At 31.2% G+C, this 22,143-nt stretch overlaps 5 protein-coding genes across 5 annotated transcripts; 2 read left to right on the top strand and 3 right to left on the bottom strand.

Moving 5' to 3' along the window:
* Positions 1–255: 255 nt before the first annotated feature.
* LOC137828437 (peamaclein) lies at positions 256–893 on the top strand. The gene is made up of 2 exons (XM_068635018.1): positions 256–418; positions 522–893. Exons 1-2 carry the CDS (start codon positions 331–333, stop codon positions 704–706), a joined length of 273 nt encoding a protein of 90 aa, XP_068491119.1. The 5' UTR covers positions 256–330; the 3' UTR covers positions 707–893.
* A 2,174-nt stretch (positions 894–3,067) lies between these two features.
* Positions 3,068–4,832, top strand: LOC137827979 (thioredoxin domain-containing protein 9 homolog). The gene is made up of 3 exons (XM_068634363.1): positions 3,068–3,552; positions 3,662–3,820; positions 4,405–4,832. Exons 1-3 carry the CDS (start codon positions 3,253–3,255, stop codon positions 4,585–4,587), a joined length of 642 nt encoding a protein of 213 aa, XP_068490464.1. The 5' UTR covers positions 3,068–3,252; the 3' UTR covers positions 4,588–4,832.
* Positions 4,833–7,112: 2,280 nt separating this feature from the next.
* LOC137827972 (putative pumilio homolog 8, chloroplastic) lies at positions 7,113–10,657 on the bottom strand. Its single transcript, XM_068634358.1, has 6 exons — positions 10,466–10,657; positions 8,259–8,884; positions 7,997–8,159; positions 7,756–7,919; positions 7,403–7,661; positions 7,113–7,232 (listed from the first exon to the last, which is right to left on the bottom strand). The coding sequence occupies exons 1-6, from the start codon at positions 10,655–10,657 to the stop codon at positions 7,113–7,115; spliced, it is 1,524 nt and encodes a 507-aa protein (XP_068490459.1).
* Positions 10,658–12,567: 1,910 nt separating this feature from the next.
* LOC137828978 (putative pentatricopeptide repeat-containing protein At3g08820) lies at positions 12,568–14,815 on the bottom strand. The gene has a single exon (XM_068635765.1). The coding sequence runs from the start codon at positions 14,674–14,676 to the stop codon at positions 12,778–12,780; it is 1,899 nt and encodes a 632-aa protein (XP_068491866.1). The 5' UTR covers positions 14,677–14,815; the 3' UTR covers positions 12,568–12,777.
* A 697-nt stretch (positions 14,816–15,512) lies between these two features.
* On the bottom strand, positions 15,513–19,584 carry LOC137828242 (uncharacterized). Its single transcript, XM_068634725.1, has 6 exons — positions 19,160–19,584; positions 18,629–18,834; positions 18,029–18,302; positions 17,497–17,604; positions 16,245–16,489; positions 15,513–16,034 (listed from the first exon to the last, which is right to left on the bottom strand). Exons 1-6 carry the CDS (start codon positions 19,331–19,333, stop codon positions 15,917–15,919), a joined length of 1,125 nt encoding a protein of 374 aa, XP_068490826.1. The 5' UTR covers positions 19,334–19,584; the 3' UTR covers positions 15,513–15,916.
* Positions 19,585–22,143: the final 2,559 nt, after the last annotated feature.

Genomic DNA, 22,143 nt, shown 5'->3' with positions numbered 1-22,143 from the left:
TCCAACATTAAATTAAAAATAAAAAACTTATTTTTAAACTTAAGCAACTAAAAAAATAAATTTAAAGAATAAAAGTAAACTTCATTTTGAGTTTCAGAAAAAAAAATCATAATTACTCTTTTAAATTATTTATAGAATAGAACTCACCTAACTTGTAAAAAACTACCAAGTAGTATTTCCCATTTTCATATTATTTTATTGCTACCAACTTTTGTAAAGAAGTTATTGTCTAGTAGCTTCCATTTTCATGCTTCATCACTATAAGTACTCACCTTCTTCAGAAGCCTCTTAAGAAGAATTGAGACACAGCTACAATAGAAGAAAAGCAAAATGAAGCTTCTCTTTGCTACTCTACTACTTTGTTCTCTTCTTCTGAGTTCTTCTTTCTTGGAGTCAGCCATGGCCTATGAAGAATCATGTAAGATTTTCAGTTACTCCTTCATAATATAAGAACTATGGTGTTTGAGTAAATATATATTTTCAAACTTGGTTTGATGTGTGTGTTTTGGTGTTGATGGTAGCTTATTGCAGCAGCAAGTGTTCGGACAGGTGCTCTGCAGCAGGGGTTAAGGATAGGTGTCTGAAGTACTGTGGAATATGCTGTGCAGAGTGCAAATGTGTTCCTTCTGGAACCTATGGGAACAAGCACGAGTGCCCTTGCTACAGGGACAAGCTCAACAAGAAGGGCAAGCCCAAATGCCCTTGATTCCTTCAACTCACAGAGATAGAGTGTGTCTATCTTAGTTGTTATATGTTAAGGTTAATGTTACGTGTTATATGTGTCAGCTATTCCTAAGCATGTGTTGGGATTCTTGTTCTTATCTAAACTTTAATTTTCCAATGTATGTTGGATGTTAGATCTGAATCCGAATAAATTACACATTCTGCAGAAACCTGTTCTTCTCAGTTGGGACTCTTGAACCTCACAATCATGCCATGAACAATTTGCATTTGATTATGTGTTTAAACTATTAGTTAAAATTTTATAACCATTAATCCATGTGCTTGATGGAGATTTAAATTTCATGTTAAGAAAGTGAAGTGTTTTGTTTTTTCTTATTATATAATAACTGATGATGCATGTATAGAACTATGAAAGAAACATTTTCTTAATACCTGGGATTCTCGCATGTGATTCCTAGATGGAAGTTCAAAATTTAAAGCACCGTGGTGATGTCACTGCGCACTTGCACGCATGTGACATGTCTGTAATATTATAGTAAAAACAACCCAAACAAGCTTCCCATCTTACTACAATGTCCTTTTTTCCCCCTTTCTCTCTCAGATACTAAAACGAATTTATGATATTTTTATTTTTCAGTTAACTCTGAAAAATCCTCTTACAAGGGATCTAGGTGTGCCTAATGAGATATTAATGAAGGTCTAGTATGGGTGGAAACGTGTCACCATGACCAATAAACAGAGAACACTATACCTCAATAATTTCTAAAGTACACAACACAAGTTTGTATTCTTTTCAGATGTTGGGCTATTGGTTTGTGTTTTGGTGGGATCATGTGAGTGTTGCATCAGTGGAGATTGCAATGATGTATATGTTGATTTCATGATGTCAAGATTCAAACTCTTCAAAGTTTAGTCGGGGACACCTACTATTCTCAAATATCATACATGCCCAATTGTATACCATTGATATGTTTTATATGTAATGTTTTTTTTTCTTTGAGATCTAAAAAACTATTGAGAGAACTCGTCTTCTTCTTTTCTGTCGGTTGTATTACTCTTCAACTTTCTTCTTAAACTTTCTTTTTAGCCTCTATTTTCTCAGTCTTCTAGTGATTCTCGAATGGGCGTGCCTGAGGGTATTTCGACCTTCAAGTCAACAAAGAGATTCGACACTCGATTGTCAGAGCACCGTAGTTAATGATGCATCTTATTCTTAGAATGTGATATTTATATTACCTTAATGAGTTTTCCTTATTGGGCTGAATTAGAAAATTGGGTCGCGATCAAGATCGCATTACCTAGCTTCTAATCATGGATTAATTTCGCTGACTTTGCTTAAGCATTGTTAGACTTATGCTATCGGTCGACACAATGGACGTGAACTTTAGGTCGGTCGACCCAATAATAGGACCAAGACATAACATTGGTCGTTCAGTCTTTATTAGTACATGTAATTATTTATATACATTATAAAATCATTTTTTCAGTTGTAATTTTGTATAGATTATGATATTTTTTTCACATTTCAGAAATAATATTTAAAATGAAAATAAAAATGACAAAGAAGGAAACGTACTAAATGAAACTCCTTTAAGATATAGGTATTTCCTCATGTACTCTCGTGATTTCTTCCTCCACCACCTTCATGAAAGAAAAGTTCAAATGGTTGATGTAATGTATTTTCATATTGTACAATTGTAAAATGTATTACATTTTAAATTATGCAATTCATAACATATTTTTGGATTTCATAATTATATTTTCAGATTGGGTGTTATGGAAATAACTCATGGATTTTACTATTTGAAAGTTAAAATTTCATTATTCAATTGCACAATTTATAATTGCACCATTGAAGTACAACAATAGACGTTGAATAAATAATAAAACACAAAGGACAAAATCAGCATTTTAAAAAAATGGCGCTAGAGGAAAATAAAGGGGTGGAAGAAGAAACTAGTAGAAATCACAAGCTGAAGGCCCAAGAAAAGCCCGTTACCTTAGATAAAAAAAAATAATTCAACTCAAGGTTTAACTTTTTTTCATAATAATTTAATTATATAATTTTCAAGTCACAATTACGCTAAATATTGAACAAAAGAGCTTTAGTTTGTTTTTTTTTAATTATAGTCTCTTTTTTTTCACACAGCTTTGGATAATTTGTAGAAGTTAGGGATGATGATTCAAAGAGTGTTATCCATTTCTTCAAAACAATTATTTAACTTCTTGAGGGAAGAAACAGAGAAAATATAAATAATATTGCATTTTTTATTTAAATAATGATGAAATAAAAGAAAACTAATTTTCAAAATATGAATTAATTTAATTCAAAATTTTGTTTCCTCCAAAAATGAATAATAGTTATATAGTTTTGAAATCCTATGATGCAGTGTTAATGTTGTTAGATATTGCAGTAACCTACACCGTGAATATTTGGGTTGTTGTTTTTAAGTGAAATGGCAAAGCTTAGATCCTGAATCGATTCAAACGATTAAAGAAGAAAGTAGCGACGAACTCAGACGCGTCGTATCGGTTGGAGAGAGATCTGGTGTGGGACTGGTAGTGAAGATGGAGAAGGGTAAGATTCAAGAGGTCATCGAACAGCAAGTCCTCACGGTGGCGCGCGCCTTCGAGGACAAGATCGACGATGAGATCGCCGCCCTTGATCGCCTCGACCCCGACGACATCGAAGCTATCCGTGAGCGCCGCCTTCAGCAGATGAAGAAGATGGCGGAGAACCGCTCCCGTTGGATCTCCCTCGGCCACTCCGAATATTCCGAGATTCCCTCCGAGAAAGACTTCTTCTCCGTCGTCAAGGCCAGCGAACGCGTCGTCTGCCACTTCTACCGCGAAAACTGGCCCTGTAAGGTTCGTACATACATACATACATCCTCACTCACCTTTTCATCGGAATTTGAATTGCCTATTACGTAGTTGAAAAGGAACATTCATGGTATTGTTCGCGATTCGCTTGCAGGTTATGGACAAACATTTAAATTTGTTAGCGCAGCAGCATATCGAGACTCGGTTTGTGAAAATCAACGCCGAGAAAAGTCCGTTTCTGGCTGAGAAGCTCAAGATCATTGTTCTTCCAACTCTTGCCCTCATAAAGAATGCCAAAGTCGATGATTATGTGGTATGTGTGTATACGAGGGCTGTGATATGTGTTTGCCAGGAATTTTGTTTTGGATAGGGTTTTTGCTATCTGTTTATTCATCAGTAATTAGTCCATATGTTGATGTCTTCTAATCTAAATTGTAATCTATTAGTTAATTGAGTATTACCCTGATTGTTTTAAAAATCATATCTATCATGAATTTGGATTGTTTGACACTTAAAGTAGTCCTATAATAACATTGTATAAAGGTTAAAATATTTAAGTTGTGTTTGTTTCTAAGTTAGAGCACCCTGAATGGGAATCAATTGTTAGAGTAGGGTTCCTGTTCAACAAGGTTTGGTAAGTGGGATTTTGGTAGATGGTCTATTTACTTATTTCAGTATATAGTCAGTGATTAGCAGTGTGAAGAGATTTTCTGTTATGACGACTAGTTTGTTCAATTTGTTCTGACTCTCTTGAAAAGTGTACTCTCACCATGAATTGTGAATTGTTGGTCATTTTAAAAGGTTTTACAATGATACTGGACAAAAGTTGAACTTTGAATTGTATGTTCAATTTTAGCTCAAGCAATTTAATAATGGTGGTCGTGTGCTATTTATTAGGTTGGGTTTGATGAACTTGGTGGGACTGATGACTTTAAGACAGAGGAGCTAGAAGAAAGATTGGCTAAAGCTCAAGTAATCTCTTATGAGGGTGAATCATCATTCAATCAGGGAAGGTCCAGTGCCAAAACCACAAGAACTGTTCGGCAGAGTTCAAGAGCAGACTCCTCAGATTCTGAGTAACAAGCATTTCCCGATGACTTTTATTTGCCATGCTCTCTCTTGCACTGGGATTTACACTCTAAATTCAGTCTTCGTGCCTTGTGTGTGTGTCTTCTGTCTGTAAGAATTCATCATGATTCTAGTTAGCACATATGTTCCTTGAGATCACCCCTTTTTATAGTATAATGTTTTTGAGATAAGTCACTTGATTATGCTATAACTTCATTCATCTTTGTTAATAATTTTATTTTATTAGTTTTGATATATATAGAGTGCTTTATTGTTGTGTTTTGCTAATGTGCTAATGTATTATACACGATACATGCTTGGTGTAGTGTCTACCTATAAAGCAAACTGGGAATTCTTTTAGTAGAAGCATTAAGATGGGAGATTAATCTAAATTTCGAAGTACTATTTTGTGGGAATTCTTGAAGTAGACACTTTATGATTGGAGAACCTGTAGCACTCTATGCTGGCAGTAATATCTTTTAGAACTATCATTATAGAGAAAAAAAGATCCTCCAAGGTTTACATTGTTCACTTTAATTAGTGCTATATCTAAGTTCTTCTAGGGTATTGAATTCTATAATATCTTAGTTCAGTCTTTTGTGACATTTTATCACAACAAGATAACCTTGCAAGAAAAAGAATTCAATCAAGAACAATATCATTTGAGAAAGGACATGCACAACAAAACCGCCACAAAGACAGGTGATCACAATAATATTCTTGTGTGAAGGTATTGATTACAAGATTGAAGTAAGATGACTCTAAAAAGTATTGTATTACTCAAGTATTAGTCCCTTTCAGCTGGCAAGGTGTTTTCATAGATAATATAATTGATTTACGTGTAATTTGGTTTTGAAACAATGGAGATATAAAGATTTTAAAGCTTTTTTTTTATTTTAATCGATTAAAACAAAGCTTATGGTAAAATCACTTTTTATATTAATTGATTAATTTATCGTTTTAATTAATGAAAACAGAATGACTTTAAATGATTTGAAACTTAAGTGATTTTAATTGATTATAACAGATAAAAAAAGTAGCAGCTCTAAATTTTGGGTAAATTTAATCCATTAATTTGTTATTTTAATTGATTAAAATTTCTTTAATACTTTTCCATCAAAGCTAATAACATTTTAAGACATTAAAACATTTTCTAATAAATTAAAACACAACTACAAACCTGATGTGCCTCCATACCACTTCGAAAGTCTACCAAATCAAGATAAAAAGAACTTACATGAAATTTAAAGTTCAAAACTATTATCCAATGCAAACTTCAATCATTCTTGACTTCGGATTTTCATCATTAAAATCATCAAATGGGTTAAAATCATCAAAATACACTTAATGTATACACAAATAGGACATACCTAATATTTACATAAATGAGTTATGGATTAATTAAGTTTTAAGTATTATAAATTTTTAGTATTTTTAATTGAGTTTTATTTTTTTTCTATTGACTACTTAAAATTTTATATTTTTTAATTAAGTCTTATTGTTTAATTATTTTATTAACTAGATGGCGTGGTTCTTCTCATTCAATCATCTGACTTACTTGTTTCTACTTGTTAATAAATGTGAGATTTTGTAAGTAATATAAAATAATGTCACAATTAATGTAAAATGATTAATAATGACTTTTTATCATTTTAATTGAAGAACATATAAGAACGGTTTCACAATAGTAGTGATTGGGACAATCCTTTAATTGTTATTGGGATTGACATGCAAGCTATCTAACATGTTTTCAAGGAGATTAATAAAAGTCATTTACTATTTTACGTTAATCGTAATATTATTTTTATATTAATCACACAATCTCATACTTGTTAATATATGAATAAATTAAAAACCATTTAACAATAATAAAAACTAATTTAAAAACTAATTTTTTTTAAACCCTAAAATAGTTTTTAATTTAGTTATATTAACTTAACAATAATCATTCTCACAACTTAATCAAGTCCACGAGCATAACCCAATCAAAATTGAATTGAAAAAAAAAACAAATAGATATTTGAGAAAAAAAAATTGTATATATCATTATAGATATTATTATTTAAATTTGCTGATAGTTATAATTTATAAGTAACTATAAATATTTGTATTTAATTGTTTGTTAATGATATTCTAAATGTAGAATATAACAATAAAAACACTTAGTAATTTATGTTTTTTAATTAAGTAATTCAAGATTTGAATATGATAGAGTGAACATAACATTGAGAGAAATAAAATCAAAAATCAAAAATCAAAAGAGTACGATCAATTCAGAAAGGAAAAATAATTGTTCTATGAATAACACTTGTGTACACAGACACATACACTTATGAATAACACTTGTGTACACAGACACACACTAAAAACCACCTCAGACTCAGTGTTTCTGCAAGACCCAAATACAGACACTGATAGTAATTGAAAACGAGGCCAACAAATACATATTTTTTTCACATCATCCGTTCTAAAACAACAAACAACAACTAATATATATATAACAACCCTAAGTAACTAAAACTCAGTCACATCATTTTCTAATCCCTCCTCCTTCTGCCTCTCACAGCAGCATTCAGAACCTTTTTTCCATGCAGACAGCTATTCAGTCTGCTATGATTGGATAAAATGATGTCACAAAGACTTTCATGCAAAGAGCCCTGCAATGGAAAACAAAAGCTTGAGCATGTATGCACCCCAATTGTACAAAAATCATAACAGTTTGGAGTACTATATGTTATTTTGTATAAAAAAAAGGCTTTCTTTACTTAACATAGATTCAAAATGTTTTGCTAGGAAAAAAAAAAGATTTTGTGGAACCATGTCAAACCTCAGTGAATTGCAAAGCTCTCTGAACAACGTAATTCCCATATTGATGCTGAACAAGTTGCAGAAAGTTAGGGCTCTTCATTATCTCCTCCACAATAATAGCAGTATTCTCAGTTCCGGAATAGTGTAAAAGATCTTCCACTACATTGCTGGCATACTTGTTAGTAGATAATCCAACATATTTATAGCGAAGTTGTGATACCAGCATTGCATTTATTTCCAATATCTTTCTTTTAACCAAATACTGCATCACATAATTTCTGTGAATAATAAAATGAATTAAAGGTTAAGAATTTATCAAAAGGGAACAAAATTAATGAGAAAAAAATGTTTATGAAGAAATTCTAGTCATACCCATATTGATCTTTTGCCAAGCCCTCAGCATTTGAGATTAGATTGTCGACCAAATCATAGAAAGCTGGAACATCATCATGCTGGATGCATTTTTGAATATTGCAACATCCACATCTATTTACTGCAATATCATAACAATTCTGGGCTACAACTTCCAAAATAGTCTGAAAGAAAGTTTTCCAATTAAGATCAAGCAATTCGTTATATAATGGATCAGTAAAAAACTAAGATTGTGGATTACATTTTTCTGCTCCGGTGGGAAAAGCTTCAGGCACTGTTGAATAACATAACCACCATTAAAATTTATCATAAGTGCAACAGTGATACACCTCATAGCATATGCAATTTGATTTATGCAGACTCGAAGTTGTTCATTCTCAAGAATCTGCTGGATAACACGACTTCTGTAGCAAGAATGAATTTTAGGTTAATTAGTAAAGGTTACATCAAATTCAAGCACAGAAATTTTAAGAGAAAAAAAAAGGGTATTATTTGTTCCTTACCCTTGATCATGAATGCACAAATCTTTCAGCTTTGACTGGTCAACAGTAAGCAAGAAGATGCATCTATCTTTTTGGGCATAGCTGATATTTCTTGATTGAAAAAGCTTCAGAATGACGAAATTTCCATAAGGGTGTTTCATTAACTCGTGCAAATGATACTTCAGTTCTTTCACTATCTGGAAGTTTTCTTGGGGCGTGGCCTGATCGATCTTCTGCTGAAGTAAACGAGATCCACGTGGATCTTTCGCCATTGAAACCCACTGAAGCTGTTCTTGATTATGATGTGTGCGTGGCCAAACCATTGTTTCACGGTTTCCTGGGCCTAAAACACCTTCAACAGGATGAAGAAGATGGCTTTGGTGCATGGAAACCCTAGCATTGGCATACTCAGTATTCCTCATGGACTGAAACCAATCTTCATGGTATTGGCTGGTCTCAGAATCATGGAAACCATTAAGATTCGACAAGTTCAGTGCTTCCATTTGAGACGCAAGACTTTGCTCTTCAGAATGCAGATTTCTTGGAGAAGAAAAGATTCCAACCTCCTCATTAGTGGGGCTTTGAACCACCTGCATGAAGAGAAAGGGATGATCTTCTACGTTTTGTGCCATTGCCAAATAAAACCACTGAGAGATTGTGAAAACAAATTGAACCTCATTGTTATATATAGATTATCTTTTCAGTTTGAATCATATCAAATATAATTATTCAAAATAGTTTCTGTTTTTCAAATGAATTTGTCTTGTTTATTGTTAAATCTGTATATTTTTTTTAAATAAGTGACATTCCTAGAAATATACATGATAAATAAATATATACTTTATATAACTAATCATTATAATAATTTTGTTAAAATAAAGAGCATATTATATATTTTAGGTAAATTAGAGTTATTGCTAATCAATCCAATTCGTAATTAATTAATTTAATCTTTTTATCAACAAAGGAATTTCTGTATATAATACCCAATTGAATAGGATATGAATATATATAAAGCTTTAATTTATTTTCTCTTGATATCTACTTTATATTTAGCTTTCCTCTCTCTTAAATACTGAACATGATACTAGAGTAGAATATTAATATCAGTAAACAAAATGAAAAATTAACATTAATTTTTTGAATAAGAGATAATATTGAAAAGGTATGAATTGAAGTTATAAAATTTGAAACAACAAGTTTGTACTGTTAATTTGTCTCTTTTCATAGCAAATTATTACTCTCCTTGACTCTTGCCGAGAATATTATTGAAATTAACAGAATTAATATTCTCACAACTAACACAGTATCTAAGAAAGTAGAAAAAAATGGGAATCGATTATTAGCATTTATAATTTCTGTTTTTATTTTTAAATAAATTGAGATTTTCTATATTTTTTAAATATGTTACATTAATTTATTTTTAAAAACTAAGACAAATTGGTCACAAATGGATAAAATATTCTTTGAAAATTGTATATCAGAGTGAATTAGTATGTATACCTTTAAATTTCATTTATAAACTGAAATAATTCTCTGAAATTTGTTATGATTATTATATATAATTTGTTATGATTATTATATATAAAAAAAACTTTCAAGATGTTACTTAATATCTCAAGTAAACTGAGACCTCAAGTAACCACAGTCATTTGCAATTACATGAAAAATATATTATTAAAAAAAATATAAAAATATGGAAGATTAAACCAAAACTCATATGTTAACAAAAACGATACATAGGTAGATATATCTATTAAAAAAGAATTCTAAGGAGAGACTAGATAGAAGTCTATTATACCAATGAAAGAATTCTCTATGAATAAATCTTAAATTAGTCAATTTATTATGATTATTATATAATAACTCTCTTTTTTATCAGCAATAGACAAATGAATTAAAGAGAACACTTTAGGATATCTCAACACATATACAAAGAAAGCTTACAAAACAACAAACATAAAGATTTAGATTGTTTTGACTCTTGTTTTAAGATAAGAAGAAAAAGCCTAAAATTAAAAAAGAGATGACTAGAAACATCACCAAAGAACAAGGACACACTCAAACAAACTTAACACCAACAACATTGTCTAGGATCCAAGAAGAACATCAAAACCATCTTAATTAAATTGTGTTTTTTTTTTTCAATTTCAAATGATCATAAAACTAAATAAAATAATAATAATAAAAATGTTGAAATAAGACTATGAATAATGCTGCGGTGATACCTGAGCAAACGAAACTTGATGCGTTGGGTTGATCTGATAAGAATGTTGGAAACCATAAGGCATTAATGGAAGCTCTTCCATGAACAATGGAGGGTTTCTTGAAGATGAAGGAACTGAATTTTCTGTTCTCTGCGTTCCACCACCTTCTTGCATGAAGGGAAAAGGATGATCATCATCGTTCATCTGCGCCATTCTCATCCAAAGTAAATTCAAAACAAGGTTCGTCACACATGTGTGTATATGTATATTTATAAGAGTATACTCTGGTAGAGTATCTTAGTATATAATTTCTCTTGTTATTTTTTAACGATATCTTTTGAATTATTTGTGGTTAAAAAGATATCCAAATATATATCTTTATCTTTTCTTTACAAATGTAGTTATTTAGTTTCTGTTTTTAAAATCAGTATATTCTTTAAGAAAAACAAAATTTCTTGGTTGTTATTAGATATAATATTATTAATATTTTTGAAAACTTAAAAATATAGTCAGCAAGTCGATTTTATACTGTCTTATATTAAGAAATGTAGTGTTGAAAGTGACATCTATATACCATTATATTCCATGTTAATTTTGTACATACCATAATTTTACACTTAATTAATTGTCATTTTGTATCTACCCTATTCTTGATATACATATATAAATTTAGCTCCAATTATTCAATACTAGTAAAAATGTGTGTTATCGTACTTTTGTGTCTAGGATAATAAAAAAATAGTTAACAAAATTTAAAAAGTAATTATAAATTATAATAGTTACCATAATAAAAAAAACACTTAGATTATATAAGAAAAAAAACAAGAAAATGTGTAAAAAAAGCAGTTACAAAAGTGAATATATTAGTTTTATTAATTGGTTGTATTCTACCGATGCTGATAAATTTAAATTTTAAAATCTCTTGTAATATTTTAATCTTTATATAGTTATTTTTGTTATTAAAGAAAAATTGTTTAGTCTTAGATTTTGTTCCTATATTTTTGTTCTCATTTTGTTATCATCTTGAAAGCTTATAACTAAATATTTATTTTACTCAAATCCTGCTTTCATAAAGATTTTAACTTAGGATAAAGTTTGTTTGAGACTCTAATAACCTAAATCTAAAAAACAACTATTTGTTACTATTTTTAAAAATAAAATATTATATTATATTAAGAATACAGTTATTATTTTCTACCAATATAACTAACTGACACTCCTTCCAAGGCTCACTCAGGTCAGCGGAAGATATTCTTACCTGAATTAAATTTATTTGATTAGTCAAAAATATTCTTCAAAATATTTACATAAATTTTCTTGGAAGTTAGAGAGTAACATGATATTTTTACCATAAATGCATTTGTCTTATTTAATAAAAGGTAACATGATTTATTTTAGTGAACAGATTAATTTGGGAAAGTTATACTCTCATCTCTCCCACCGGAGTAATTTCATGGAAATTTAACTAAAAAAACAACAGAATGATTGATTTTCTTGGAAATAATATATTTTTAGACTAGATTATACTTTTGGATATAACTTTTTCAACGGTTATTTTTTAAAAAAACATTGCAAACAATAAAATAATTCAAATCATAAGTGAATATATAGTGATATTTTTTATCAGAAAAAAAAATAATAAATAAAAAAAAAAAATATATATATATATATATATATATATATATATATATTTTGATCATATCATACTCTTGTCATGTTTTTGTAAGCTTTGTAACGGAAATTGCCAAAATAAACCATTTTAAAAACTTAAAATGGAATAAATTGAAATGTTTAAAAGGTTGAAGAACCAAACTCAGTATAAAAGATCAATTAAAAAACTAAAAGTATGATTTAACCTTCAAAATTTTATAACTTATAAAAAGTATGTTGGTACTTGAAAGTATATGTATTTGATAGATTATTTTAAGAAATATTTTGATAAATTCGATAAATTTCATACTAATGAATATCACATATTCTGTTAGTTGTAATCTCATTTTACGGCTAGATTTACTTACCAACATTGACAATTTGCTTCCAAGAAAATGACTTAGTTATCTTTAAATGGTTGCGTATAAGTGGAGTGTGACCATAAAATAAAATGAACATTACACTCAGGAGGATGCTATGTAATTACTTGCTATTCACAACACAATCTACAACCTCCCAGGGGTTTAGTCTCAAAATTGTGGTCATGCTGATAAAAGGTCAAAGACCATTATATCAACATTGAAGTCTAATTCCCACAAAATCCTTGCACAGATAACCAAAGGTGCAAGCATAGACAATAAATAACTGGTGCAATTTCTTGTTGCTGCAATCACACAGCTTATCTAACAACAGCACACAAGCTGGCAATGGCTTGCTACTTTCATATGCTTCACCAATCCAGCCAATGTAATATGTATGCTCTCAATTTTAGGATGTGACAAACAGCCAACAAGAAACTCGTGTACAACTCCATCCACAACAATCCAACTACTTCCTGGTTGCTTCTTGATTCCCTTCTCTTTCATTTCTAGCCGCAGCTCCGAGACATCACTCCATTGATTCTCAGATGCCAGTGCATTTGCCAGCATAACATAGCCTGCAGAATTATCTGGGTCCACTTCAACAAGCCTCCTGGAGACCTCTTGGGCCAACTCAACTCTAGAATGGAGCAAGCAGCCTCCAAGCAAAGCACCCCAGACAAAATTGTTAGGCTTGAAAGGCATGGAAATCACAAACTTCATAGCTTCTTCTATGCATCCTACTCTTGCAAGAAGATCAATATAACAAGCACAATGCTCCAATGTAAGAGTAGGGGAAAAGGACACTTCTCTGAATATCTGGCGTCCTCTTGCCAACAATCCAGAGTGGCTGCATGCACTTAAAGCACCAAGAAACGTTCCAGCATTGGGTTGTAAGCCAAATTCTGGCATTCTGTAGAAAAGTCTCAATGCATCCTCTCCTTCACCAGATACTGCAAGACCCATAATCATCGCATTGAATAAGACCACATCTTTGCTGACTGTATGCTCAAAAACTTCCTTTGCCTTATCCAAATTGCCACATTTTGAATACATGTCAATTAACGATGTGGCGAGAATCTGGTTTGAGGCAATGGTGTCTTTATGTCCTAGAGATATTAGGTGATCGTGAACCCAACTTCCAAAACTCAAATCACCAATTTGAGCACAGGCTGAAAGCACACTAACCATTGTGATATGGTTAGGTGTAGTGGCTAGTTCTTCCACCATCACACGGAAAAGACTTAAACCCTCCACAGGATAACCGTTTCGAACATATGTACTAATCATAGCATTCCAAGGAATCACGCTTCTTTTTCCTATTGCAGAAATTCGATCAAACCCTTCTCTACTCTTCTCAACCTTCCCCCATTTACCGAACAAATAAACCAGCGCAGTGTTAACTGAATCACAGTAAGTTTCTCTAGTACTCACTCCATCGTCAATCAATTCTGAAAGAATGTTAATCCATTTCTCAATTTTTGGCATCTCAAGGCTAGAACAGGCTGATAAAACACTGACCATAGTATCACTTTGGGGAAGCAAGTTCTGCCCAACCATCACATGGAAAAGCTGCAAAGCCTCCTCACTCTGTCCAGAGTGAGCAAAACCAGTGATCAAGCTAGTCCAACAACTGACTACCCTTTTGTCAGGAATTTCATCAAACACTTTACGGGCAGATGCCAAATGGTTATGGCCTTTCGCATACACAGAAACCAAGCCATTGCAAACAGAAGAATCAGAGAGCAAACCCATCTTCTGAATGTGGGCATGAATCTGTTTTACATAACGGGGATCTTTGGACCGAAAGCATGCCTTAAGAAGGAAAGAGAAGGTCAAGTCGTTGGGCGAAAGTGGACGCCGTTTCAAATCGTTGAACACGGAAAAGGCGTGAAAAAAGTGACCCTCTTGGGAGAGGACTCTGATGATGGCGTTGAAAGGGAAGATGTTTGGATTTTGGAGATGGTTAAAGACGCGAAGAGCAATGCGTGATGGGTAGTGCCCAATGAGGCGCGTGGCAACGAGGTTGTCTTGGTGTGCACCAAGTTGGAAAATGCGTGTGTGGATTTGGTGAAGGTAAGAATACGGAAGGTTGCCTTGTAGGAGGGTAGCGAGGTTGGTGGGTTCTGCAATGGAAGATGAACAGCGAGAGTGAAGAAGTGCAACGATGGGTTTGAACTTTTGAGTGGTGAGAACGACCAACTCATGAGACAGTTGGAACATCGTTGTTTGATTCAATTTTCATTTGAAGTACGTTGCAACTGTTACATTTTTTTATGAACATTGCATGCAAAGAAAGATGTACAGAAAATGTCAATAACTTGAATTGGATAACTGGAATTGACTATGAACCTTTCTATCTGGCATTCATTTAAGGTTCACAATCACAAATTCTATAATCTGAATCTTAATGGATATTCATATAAAATATTCAAATTCATCAAATATGATTTAATAAATATTTGCTTAATTAACACAACAATAAGTTATAAATTTAATATTAATATACATGATATCGTATGAATATGAATGTGAATTTATTTATACTCAATTTTTTTACATCTGTAACTATAATCAATCACATATCTCTCCCTTTGTCATCACAAATCCAAACTTTTCACTTCTTGCTCTTCGAATGAAGGACAAAAACTGCTTCAAAAAACACTATTATGACAAATTATAACAAATATTTTTTTTTTATTTGAAAAAACCTACCTCCAATGGTTGACATAAAATGGGTATATATTTTTTTAGTTGAAAATACATTTTCACGGTATATATTGAGATAAAATGGGTACAAAGAGAAAAATGAATGATAAATAACAGATTGTCTCTATTAATTCATATAATCTTATGGATATGATTGAACCAACTTTATAAAAGAATTTTGGAGACAAAAAATTACATAAATTAAAACTAATTAATGTATAAACTAATTTATGAAAACATTTTCAAATAGCCTCTATTTTTTAACTTATAAATAAATTAATTATAACTTAAATAAAATTCATTTTATTCCTTTTTCTTATTTTTCCCTTATAAAATCAATGCGAAAAAACTTGTCTAAGTAAACACACAGTAACTTAAGACTTATGATATAAAAAGTTACAATTGGCATGTCAATGAGCTTATTTTTCTTACAAAAATAATAATTTCAGAGACTCAAACATGAGACGAGTAGAAATATAAAATCTACATCACCTAACAAATAAATTGGTACCGCATAACAACATTTCCATATTCTATAGCATGTAATATCTTCGATCCTACTGTTGGTCTGACACTAGAAGAGACTGAGATTTGGTACGTGCCAGGAATGCAAGGCTGCACAATAAGCACAGATAACTCCTTAGCAGAAGTGATCAGTACTTGAGTCTGTATCATAATCTCCTCTTGTTGAAAGCAAAATTCTTGTTGGAAATACACGTCTATATATACAGATTGAACCACTGAATAACTTCATTCAAGCAATTGGTTGACTGCCAGAGGCATCATTCTCAGCATCACTTGTCAAGGAAAGCAAATCCATCAACTCCATTCTACACTCCAGGCCTCTAAGATAGTGTCCCAGCAGCATGCACCTGTAGGGGGTTGTCAGTAAGAAAATGTCAGTTTCTCATCAACAACAAACATGCACTCATAACTAATGGTGAAGATTCCAAATTTCGAAACATTTTTTATCCCCTTTTACCAGTATTAACCCTTTTTACTAGTTCTTGCATAATACATAAATATAGAACAATACATATATGGAAATGAAGGAATGTGATCAAAAGCAGGGAGGAACTAACCAAAAGAGGAGGCGGGCAAGATAGTCCCGAGTCAATGAAATAACAGGCTGAAAATGAAGAGCAGAGTTCTCGACAACCTCAGCACAATCCTCATTGCCAACATTTGTTGCCCCAACTGTTGTATTTTCTGACATGGTTGAAGGTTTAGAATGCATTTTAGGAGAAAGGGTAGCAAGGAGACCATGGATAACAGAGAGGATGGTTTCCTTAAGCTCAGGGGTTGAAAATTCTGAAAGCTGAGCTACCTGCTCATTAGCCGCACACCCAACTAAATTAATAATATGAATTAAAAATAAACTGAAAAATATAGTTAAATGAAGTAGGCATCCACAATTTGATAATGCTATGATTAACAAGGAATACAAGAGAACGTGCTTCTTCAAATGTTTTTAATGAATACTTCAGTTCGTCACATCATCAAACGCCCAGTGTAGCAATGGAAAAGAATATAAGTATTGAGGACGAAGAGGCATAAAGTTATAATAATCTTACAATGCACAATTAGAATCCTATAATTCGATAAATTCAGCTAACAATTGATTCATATCATAAGATGAATCTCAGGATTCTGTATCTTACTACACAAGAATGAATCTAAGCAATTTTGTATCATGGATATGAATTACACTATTCATTTTCTTTTTTCTCATGAAAATAGAAAGGAATTGAAGGAGAATTTTTAAACATACAATATCTGACTATTATTCCACTGCTCTATTTGTCACTCATTCATTCAATACATGTGCTCTATTAGGCAATTTCTTTGCTTTATTTCCATTCTTCTAAAAGAAAGGCTTCACAAACTCAAATATACTAATAATTTTGTTCTACCTGTTTCTAGTTTAAATTATTATATTGAACATTATATATCATCTACATGATATATTTAAAGTAAATATTCATCATCTATCTCTAAACCTTACAATGTGATGAAATTTATGCTCCAAGATTATGATTCAAAAGTTAGTTTTACAACTCACAATTTGAATATCAATTTGACAACCTTCAGAACAACAAATAACCTTTCACCACTTAGGTTCAGTTAAATGAATAAAAAGATTTTCAAATATATCATTGATAGTATTTTAATATAAGAGAGAAAAACAACTTGACTGAATACGAAAATAATTATATCAGAAAAAATCCTGTTCATGGTTAAGAGAATGAGCCACAGATAACAGAGCAAAAAGCACTAAAGGAGAGAATAGGTCCAAATGCAAGGAAACTCGGAAATTCCAGAAAAGGGGAAAACCTGTTCAGGTTGAAGAGATCTCAAGTAATCCAATAAATCATTCTTTTCCTCTCCGACAAATTGTTGCATTTGAAGAGCAGCACTTTTCCTCTTTACTTCATGTAACTCCTTTAAAAGTGTCCCGCAAAATGAAAAAGAAATCCAAATGAGAAAAACAAGCTAAATGTATTGCAGACCTATATGCAATTAAGGATCTTGAATGCAAATCAATCATTATCAAGCACAAAAACAAAAGAGAACACGAATCAAAGGATGAAGCATACCATAAAATATGCGACAATAAAGAATTAACAATGTATTGCAGACCTATATGCAATTAAGGATCTTGAATGCAAATCAATCATTATCAAGCACAAAAACAAAACAGAACATGAATCAAAGGATGAAGCATACCATCAAATATGCGAAAATAAAAAATTAACAGTGTACAATACAAAATACATTTCACAGGCCATTCAAGGCTTCATGAATCCCATGCTTATTTCTTTCAATTCAAATATCAACAAGACGATCCCTAATTTTTACAAAGTACCTTTTTCATGGAAGACAAACGAGATTGCAAATTGAAAATATATTGTTGAGCTTCTGCAGATATTTCACCAAGGTCTTGAATGTCAACATCCTCATGAAGCTTTTCAACTTTGGAAGACAAATTCTTATTTCTACCAAAGTCAATTACATTTACACTGTCATGCATTAACCCTTGTAAGTCCACTTTCGTACTTTCTGCCTTTAGCTTCTCTATATCAAACATATCAAGATTCTTCTCAAGACAAAGCCTATATTCAACATTGCGTAGTGTATACCTGCAATAGATGAAAAAAACTTTTCATGCTCCCTCTATGTAAACATTAATAGGTCATGCATAAAAACTTAATACAATAACATTCTTTAGAAATTTCAAATAATTTGGGACACTTGTCAATGTATATTCATCCAAGCTGTTGGACAATATCCCCACCCCCCTTTTCCAAACGGCTAATCCATTTATGTACACAAGTGTTGAATCAGAGACACTAATTACGGGTTTCAAGAGAGTAAAATACATAACAGATTTTAAGGTAAACAATAATGCTAAAACAAAAACAATACCCCCAAGGGCACCACATAGAAAATATATAATTGAACATACCCAGTCATCATTGAAGAAATCAGCAACTTGGAGAGGGGTTCCCACAAGGCCTCAATAACAACGTGAAATTGATCAGATGGAAGCAAGCCCAGCATTCCAGATATAGTCCTTTTCATGGCATCAGCTGTCGTTGGTGGCACATCTTTCTGGATGTGGCTAACATCCAACGGTTCTATCTCTTGTATCAACTCAGTGAGCACTGATTTCTACAAGTACAACACTCAATAGTCAAATTCGTTATTTTACTTTACAAACATCCTGAATCAATTTACGCATCTATAGAAATCTCGGATGAAATGTCACTCCTTTTCCACTCTCTAAATGTTTTTAACAGTACCCTGTGAAAGGGCTTGTGTAAAAGAGTTCAAGCCAGGAAATTAGGAAACGAAATAGTTAAAAATTGAACTCTGCAATCAAATTCGCACTCCAATAGAAGGGGGGAAATTAATCAACCACATGAAGAGAAGATATGCTAACAATAACAATAGAATTATTTACGAGGGAATAAAGAATGGAAAAGGAAAAGGGTACCTTGGAGTTGGAGGTGAAATCGTCGAAAGAGTGGGAAGAGGAAGCAATAAAGGGGGAACGAAGTTTTGTGTGAGAGAATGAAAGAGAAAGAGAGGGGCGAAAGGGTGAAAGAGAAGGGTGGCGACGGAGAAGAGGAAGAGAAGAAAAGGAGAGGATGGAGGAAAGGGTTGCCATGAGGAAGACAACCACCAACACCAACTCTTCCTTCCCTTCTCTCTCTGTGACTTTGTCTTGCAGCCACAATAAACACGAAATAGAGAGTAAATGTATGTGGGTGATAAAAATAAGGAAAAAAGGTCAAAACAACAAACACAGAATCCACCAATCGAAAACTAGAAGCACATTTTCGTTTTCTTAGGTCTCATTGTCTTCTTTCTGATGCCTCTATGTTCTAATTAATATTATTAACATCAATGTTTTTGTTTGAATTGATCACAGAAAGCGAAAAGTTAGACAACAGAATTCAGATTCAGATTGTTTAAACAAGATGAAACAAAACGAAAATAAATAAATTTATTTACGATTTTAATATTAATTTTTAATTATTTATTGCCATATAGTAAACATAAATAATAATAATTGATGATATAATTAATTTTGTAATATAAATATTTAAATTATGAATATCAATAAAATATTTATATATATGATTAAGTCAAATAACACTTCTTTAGCTTTCTATTTATAAAAGTGAAAAATATTTATTTTTTAAAGTTGTGTTTTTCCTTTTATCTTTCACTAAGAACAAATAAAAAATAACGAAAGCTTTCTTTATATTTCCGAGCATTTTTTGAATTTTCACCTTTTTCCAAAGTGAGGGTAAGTGTTCAACTCTCATCAAAATCTATAAAAGGTATTTTCTATTTAGTATATACAAATATTTTATTTTATTTTTAATAATATTTAAAAAAAAAAACACAACAAAAAATATAAATGAAAAGTAAGAGTACAAGTGAAAAGCAAAAAAAAATTATTAATAAAATTTAGATTGAATATAAGAAAGTCAAAAATAAGTGAGAGGTGAGTTTATTTAGATTGAATATAAGAAAGTCAAAAATAAATAAAATTTTGTAATAAATGTGATTGATGTAATGAAATAAAATTATACATATTTAAAAAAATTGTAAAAAAATTAATATAAATTTTAAAAAATCTAATTATTAAATCTTATTTCAAAATAATAATATATTAAAATAAAATATGTTTAAAAACGTTAAATTTAAATTATTTTCTTTTACTTTATTTATTGTTTTAATATTTATTTATTTTATTATGTTTTATACTAGAGAAAGTTAACACTTTTATATTTATTATAGAATATCATAATATATAAATAAAATATTAATAATAAAATTATCATGAAGAATTTCATATACAAATGTAAACAGTAATAAAATATTTGTAAATGGCATCTCAATTTTAAAGCATTAATGCTTTAAAAGTTGTTTACTTACTTTTTAATGTAAACAAGTTATAATGCTTCAAATTACGTATTCAGCTGAAAAAAAAAACTTTAATGTTTTCCTCCCCTATTACAAGCCAAGTAAGTCAGGTGTGTCTAAGATTTAACCTTCAAAATATTCACTTATGTGTTTGTAAAAACAATTAATTTATTGTTTAAAAAATTATGGAAAATTTCAAGAGAATTTCTATTTACCAATCTGAAGATTAAAAATTACAATAAATAAATGTTACAAAGCGAAGATTGAAAAAGTGTTCCAAATAGATTGTTTAAGATTGTTTCCTAAATATGTGAACATCAAGCACTCCATCTTTTATGTTTATTAACTCAAAGACGCAAACATCTTCGTGCTGAACCTTACATTCCTTCGCAAATTGGGACCAACCATTAGACATCTTTGTTTGAATTGCACCACTGAGTCCTATCTCCCATGTTTTATTTCCAAATTGTAACATCACAACCTGCTTATTCTGGAGGTACCTTCTCAGAAACGCAATTGGTACACGCTGCATCAAATTATACTTTTTCATCACCTCAATATGATATATCAATTATAATAACTATCAATACAACTATAACAAATAATTATAGCCGATCACACAAGGTGACTAATAGCAACTTAACTTAATTTGTTTCCTAACTAAACCTTACCTGTCGGCAATCTCCCCTAAGATTTTCCTTTATATTGAGTATGAAAAAGGGATTTTCGGATGTGAAATTTCTTGCTTCTTGCATAGCTCCATTTGTGAATGACATGACAACAAAACCACATTGAGTTAGGATGGTACCGCACACAATATTGAATATCTTGCAAGGTAATTATTTAACTTTAGCTTCTCCTAGGAAATAATAAGATATTAATTACCATTTAGTCACAACAACAAGGCATTCTTGTATAAGGTTTACCTTTAACGAAACTTCTTGTAATAGTTTTCTATAATTAGTCTTTATTTTTATATGTTTAAAAGGGGAAATGCATTTGAAGGATATTATAAAAGCATTTAAAGTTATTTTTTAACCTTGATGGAAATAGTTAAATCTCGATTTTTCATAAGGCCACCATCTTCTTTACCTTATTCAAAGGAAGAAAACTACAATCATTTTTGCACAAATAATATAGTGTAATTTGAAAGAATGACCTACTAAGATTACCTTGTGAAGTCGTATCTTGTGAAATTCGAATTATTGATACTTTAAAACATAGACCTTGACTCTCGGTTAGGTCAAAAGTACAATTATCCCCAATATTCAAACGATTATCGGATGCAAAATACTTCCATCCTTTGTGAAATTTTTCATCCTTTAATGAAACGTGCCAAGTTCTCCCATCCAAGACCCGAAGGAGGACATCATGTATTCCCTCTTTCTTTAAATACTTTTTAGCAAATATGGATGGAATGACCTGAGTTTATTCTCACAAGAGTTAGGAAGTCTAAACATAATATATTTTTTTATGTTTCAAACAAAGCATTCAAAACTACTTTAATGACTAAAAATAAGCTTGTAAGCTCACCAGTAAATA

This window comes from Phaseolus vulgaris, chromosome 7, assembly GCF_000499845.2.
Source record: "Phaseolus vulgaris cultivar G19833 chromosome 7, P. vulgaris v2.0, whole genome shotgun sequence".
NCBI classification, from domain to species: domain Eukaryota; kingdom Viridiplantae; phylum Streptophyta; class Magnoliopsida; order Fabales; family Fabaceae; genus Phaseolus; species Phaseolus vulgaris.
This window is presented reverse-complemented; position numbering and strand designations above follow the sequence as displayed.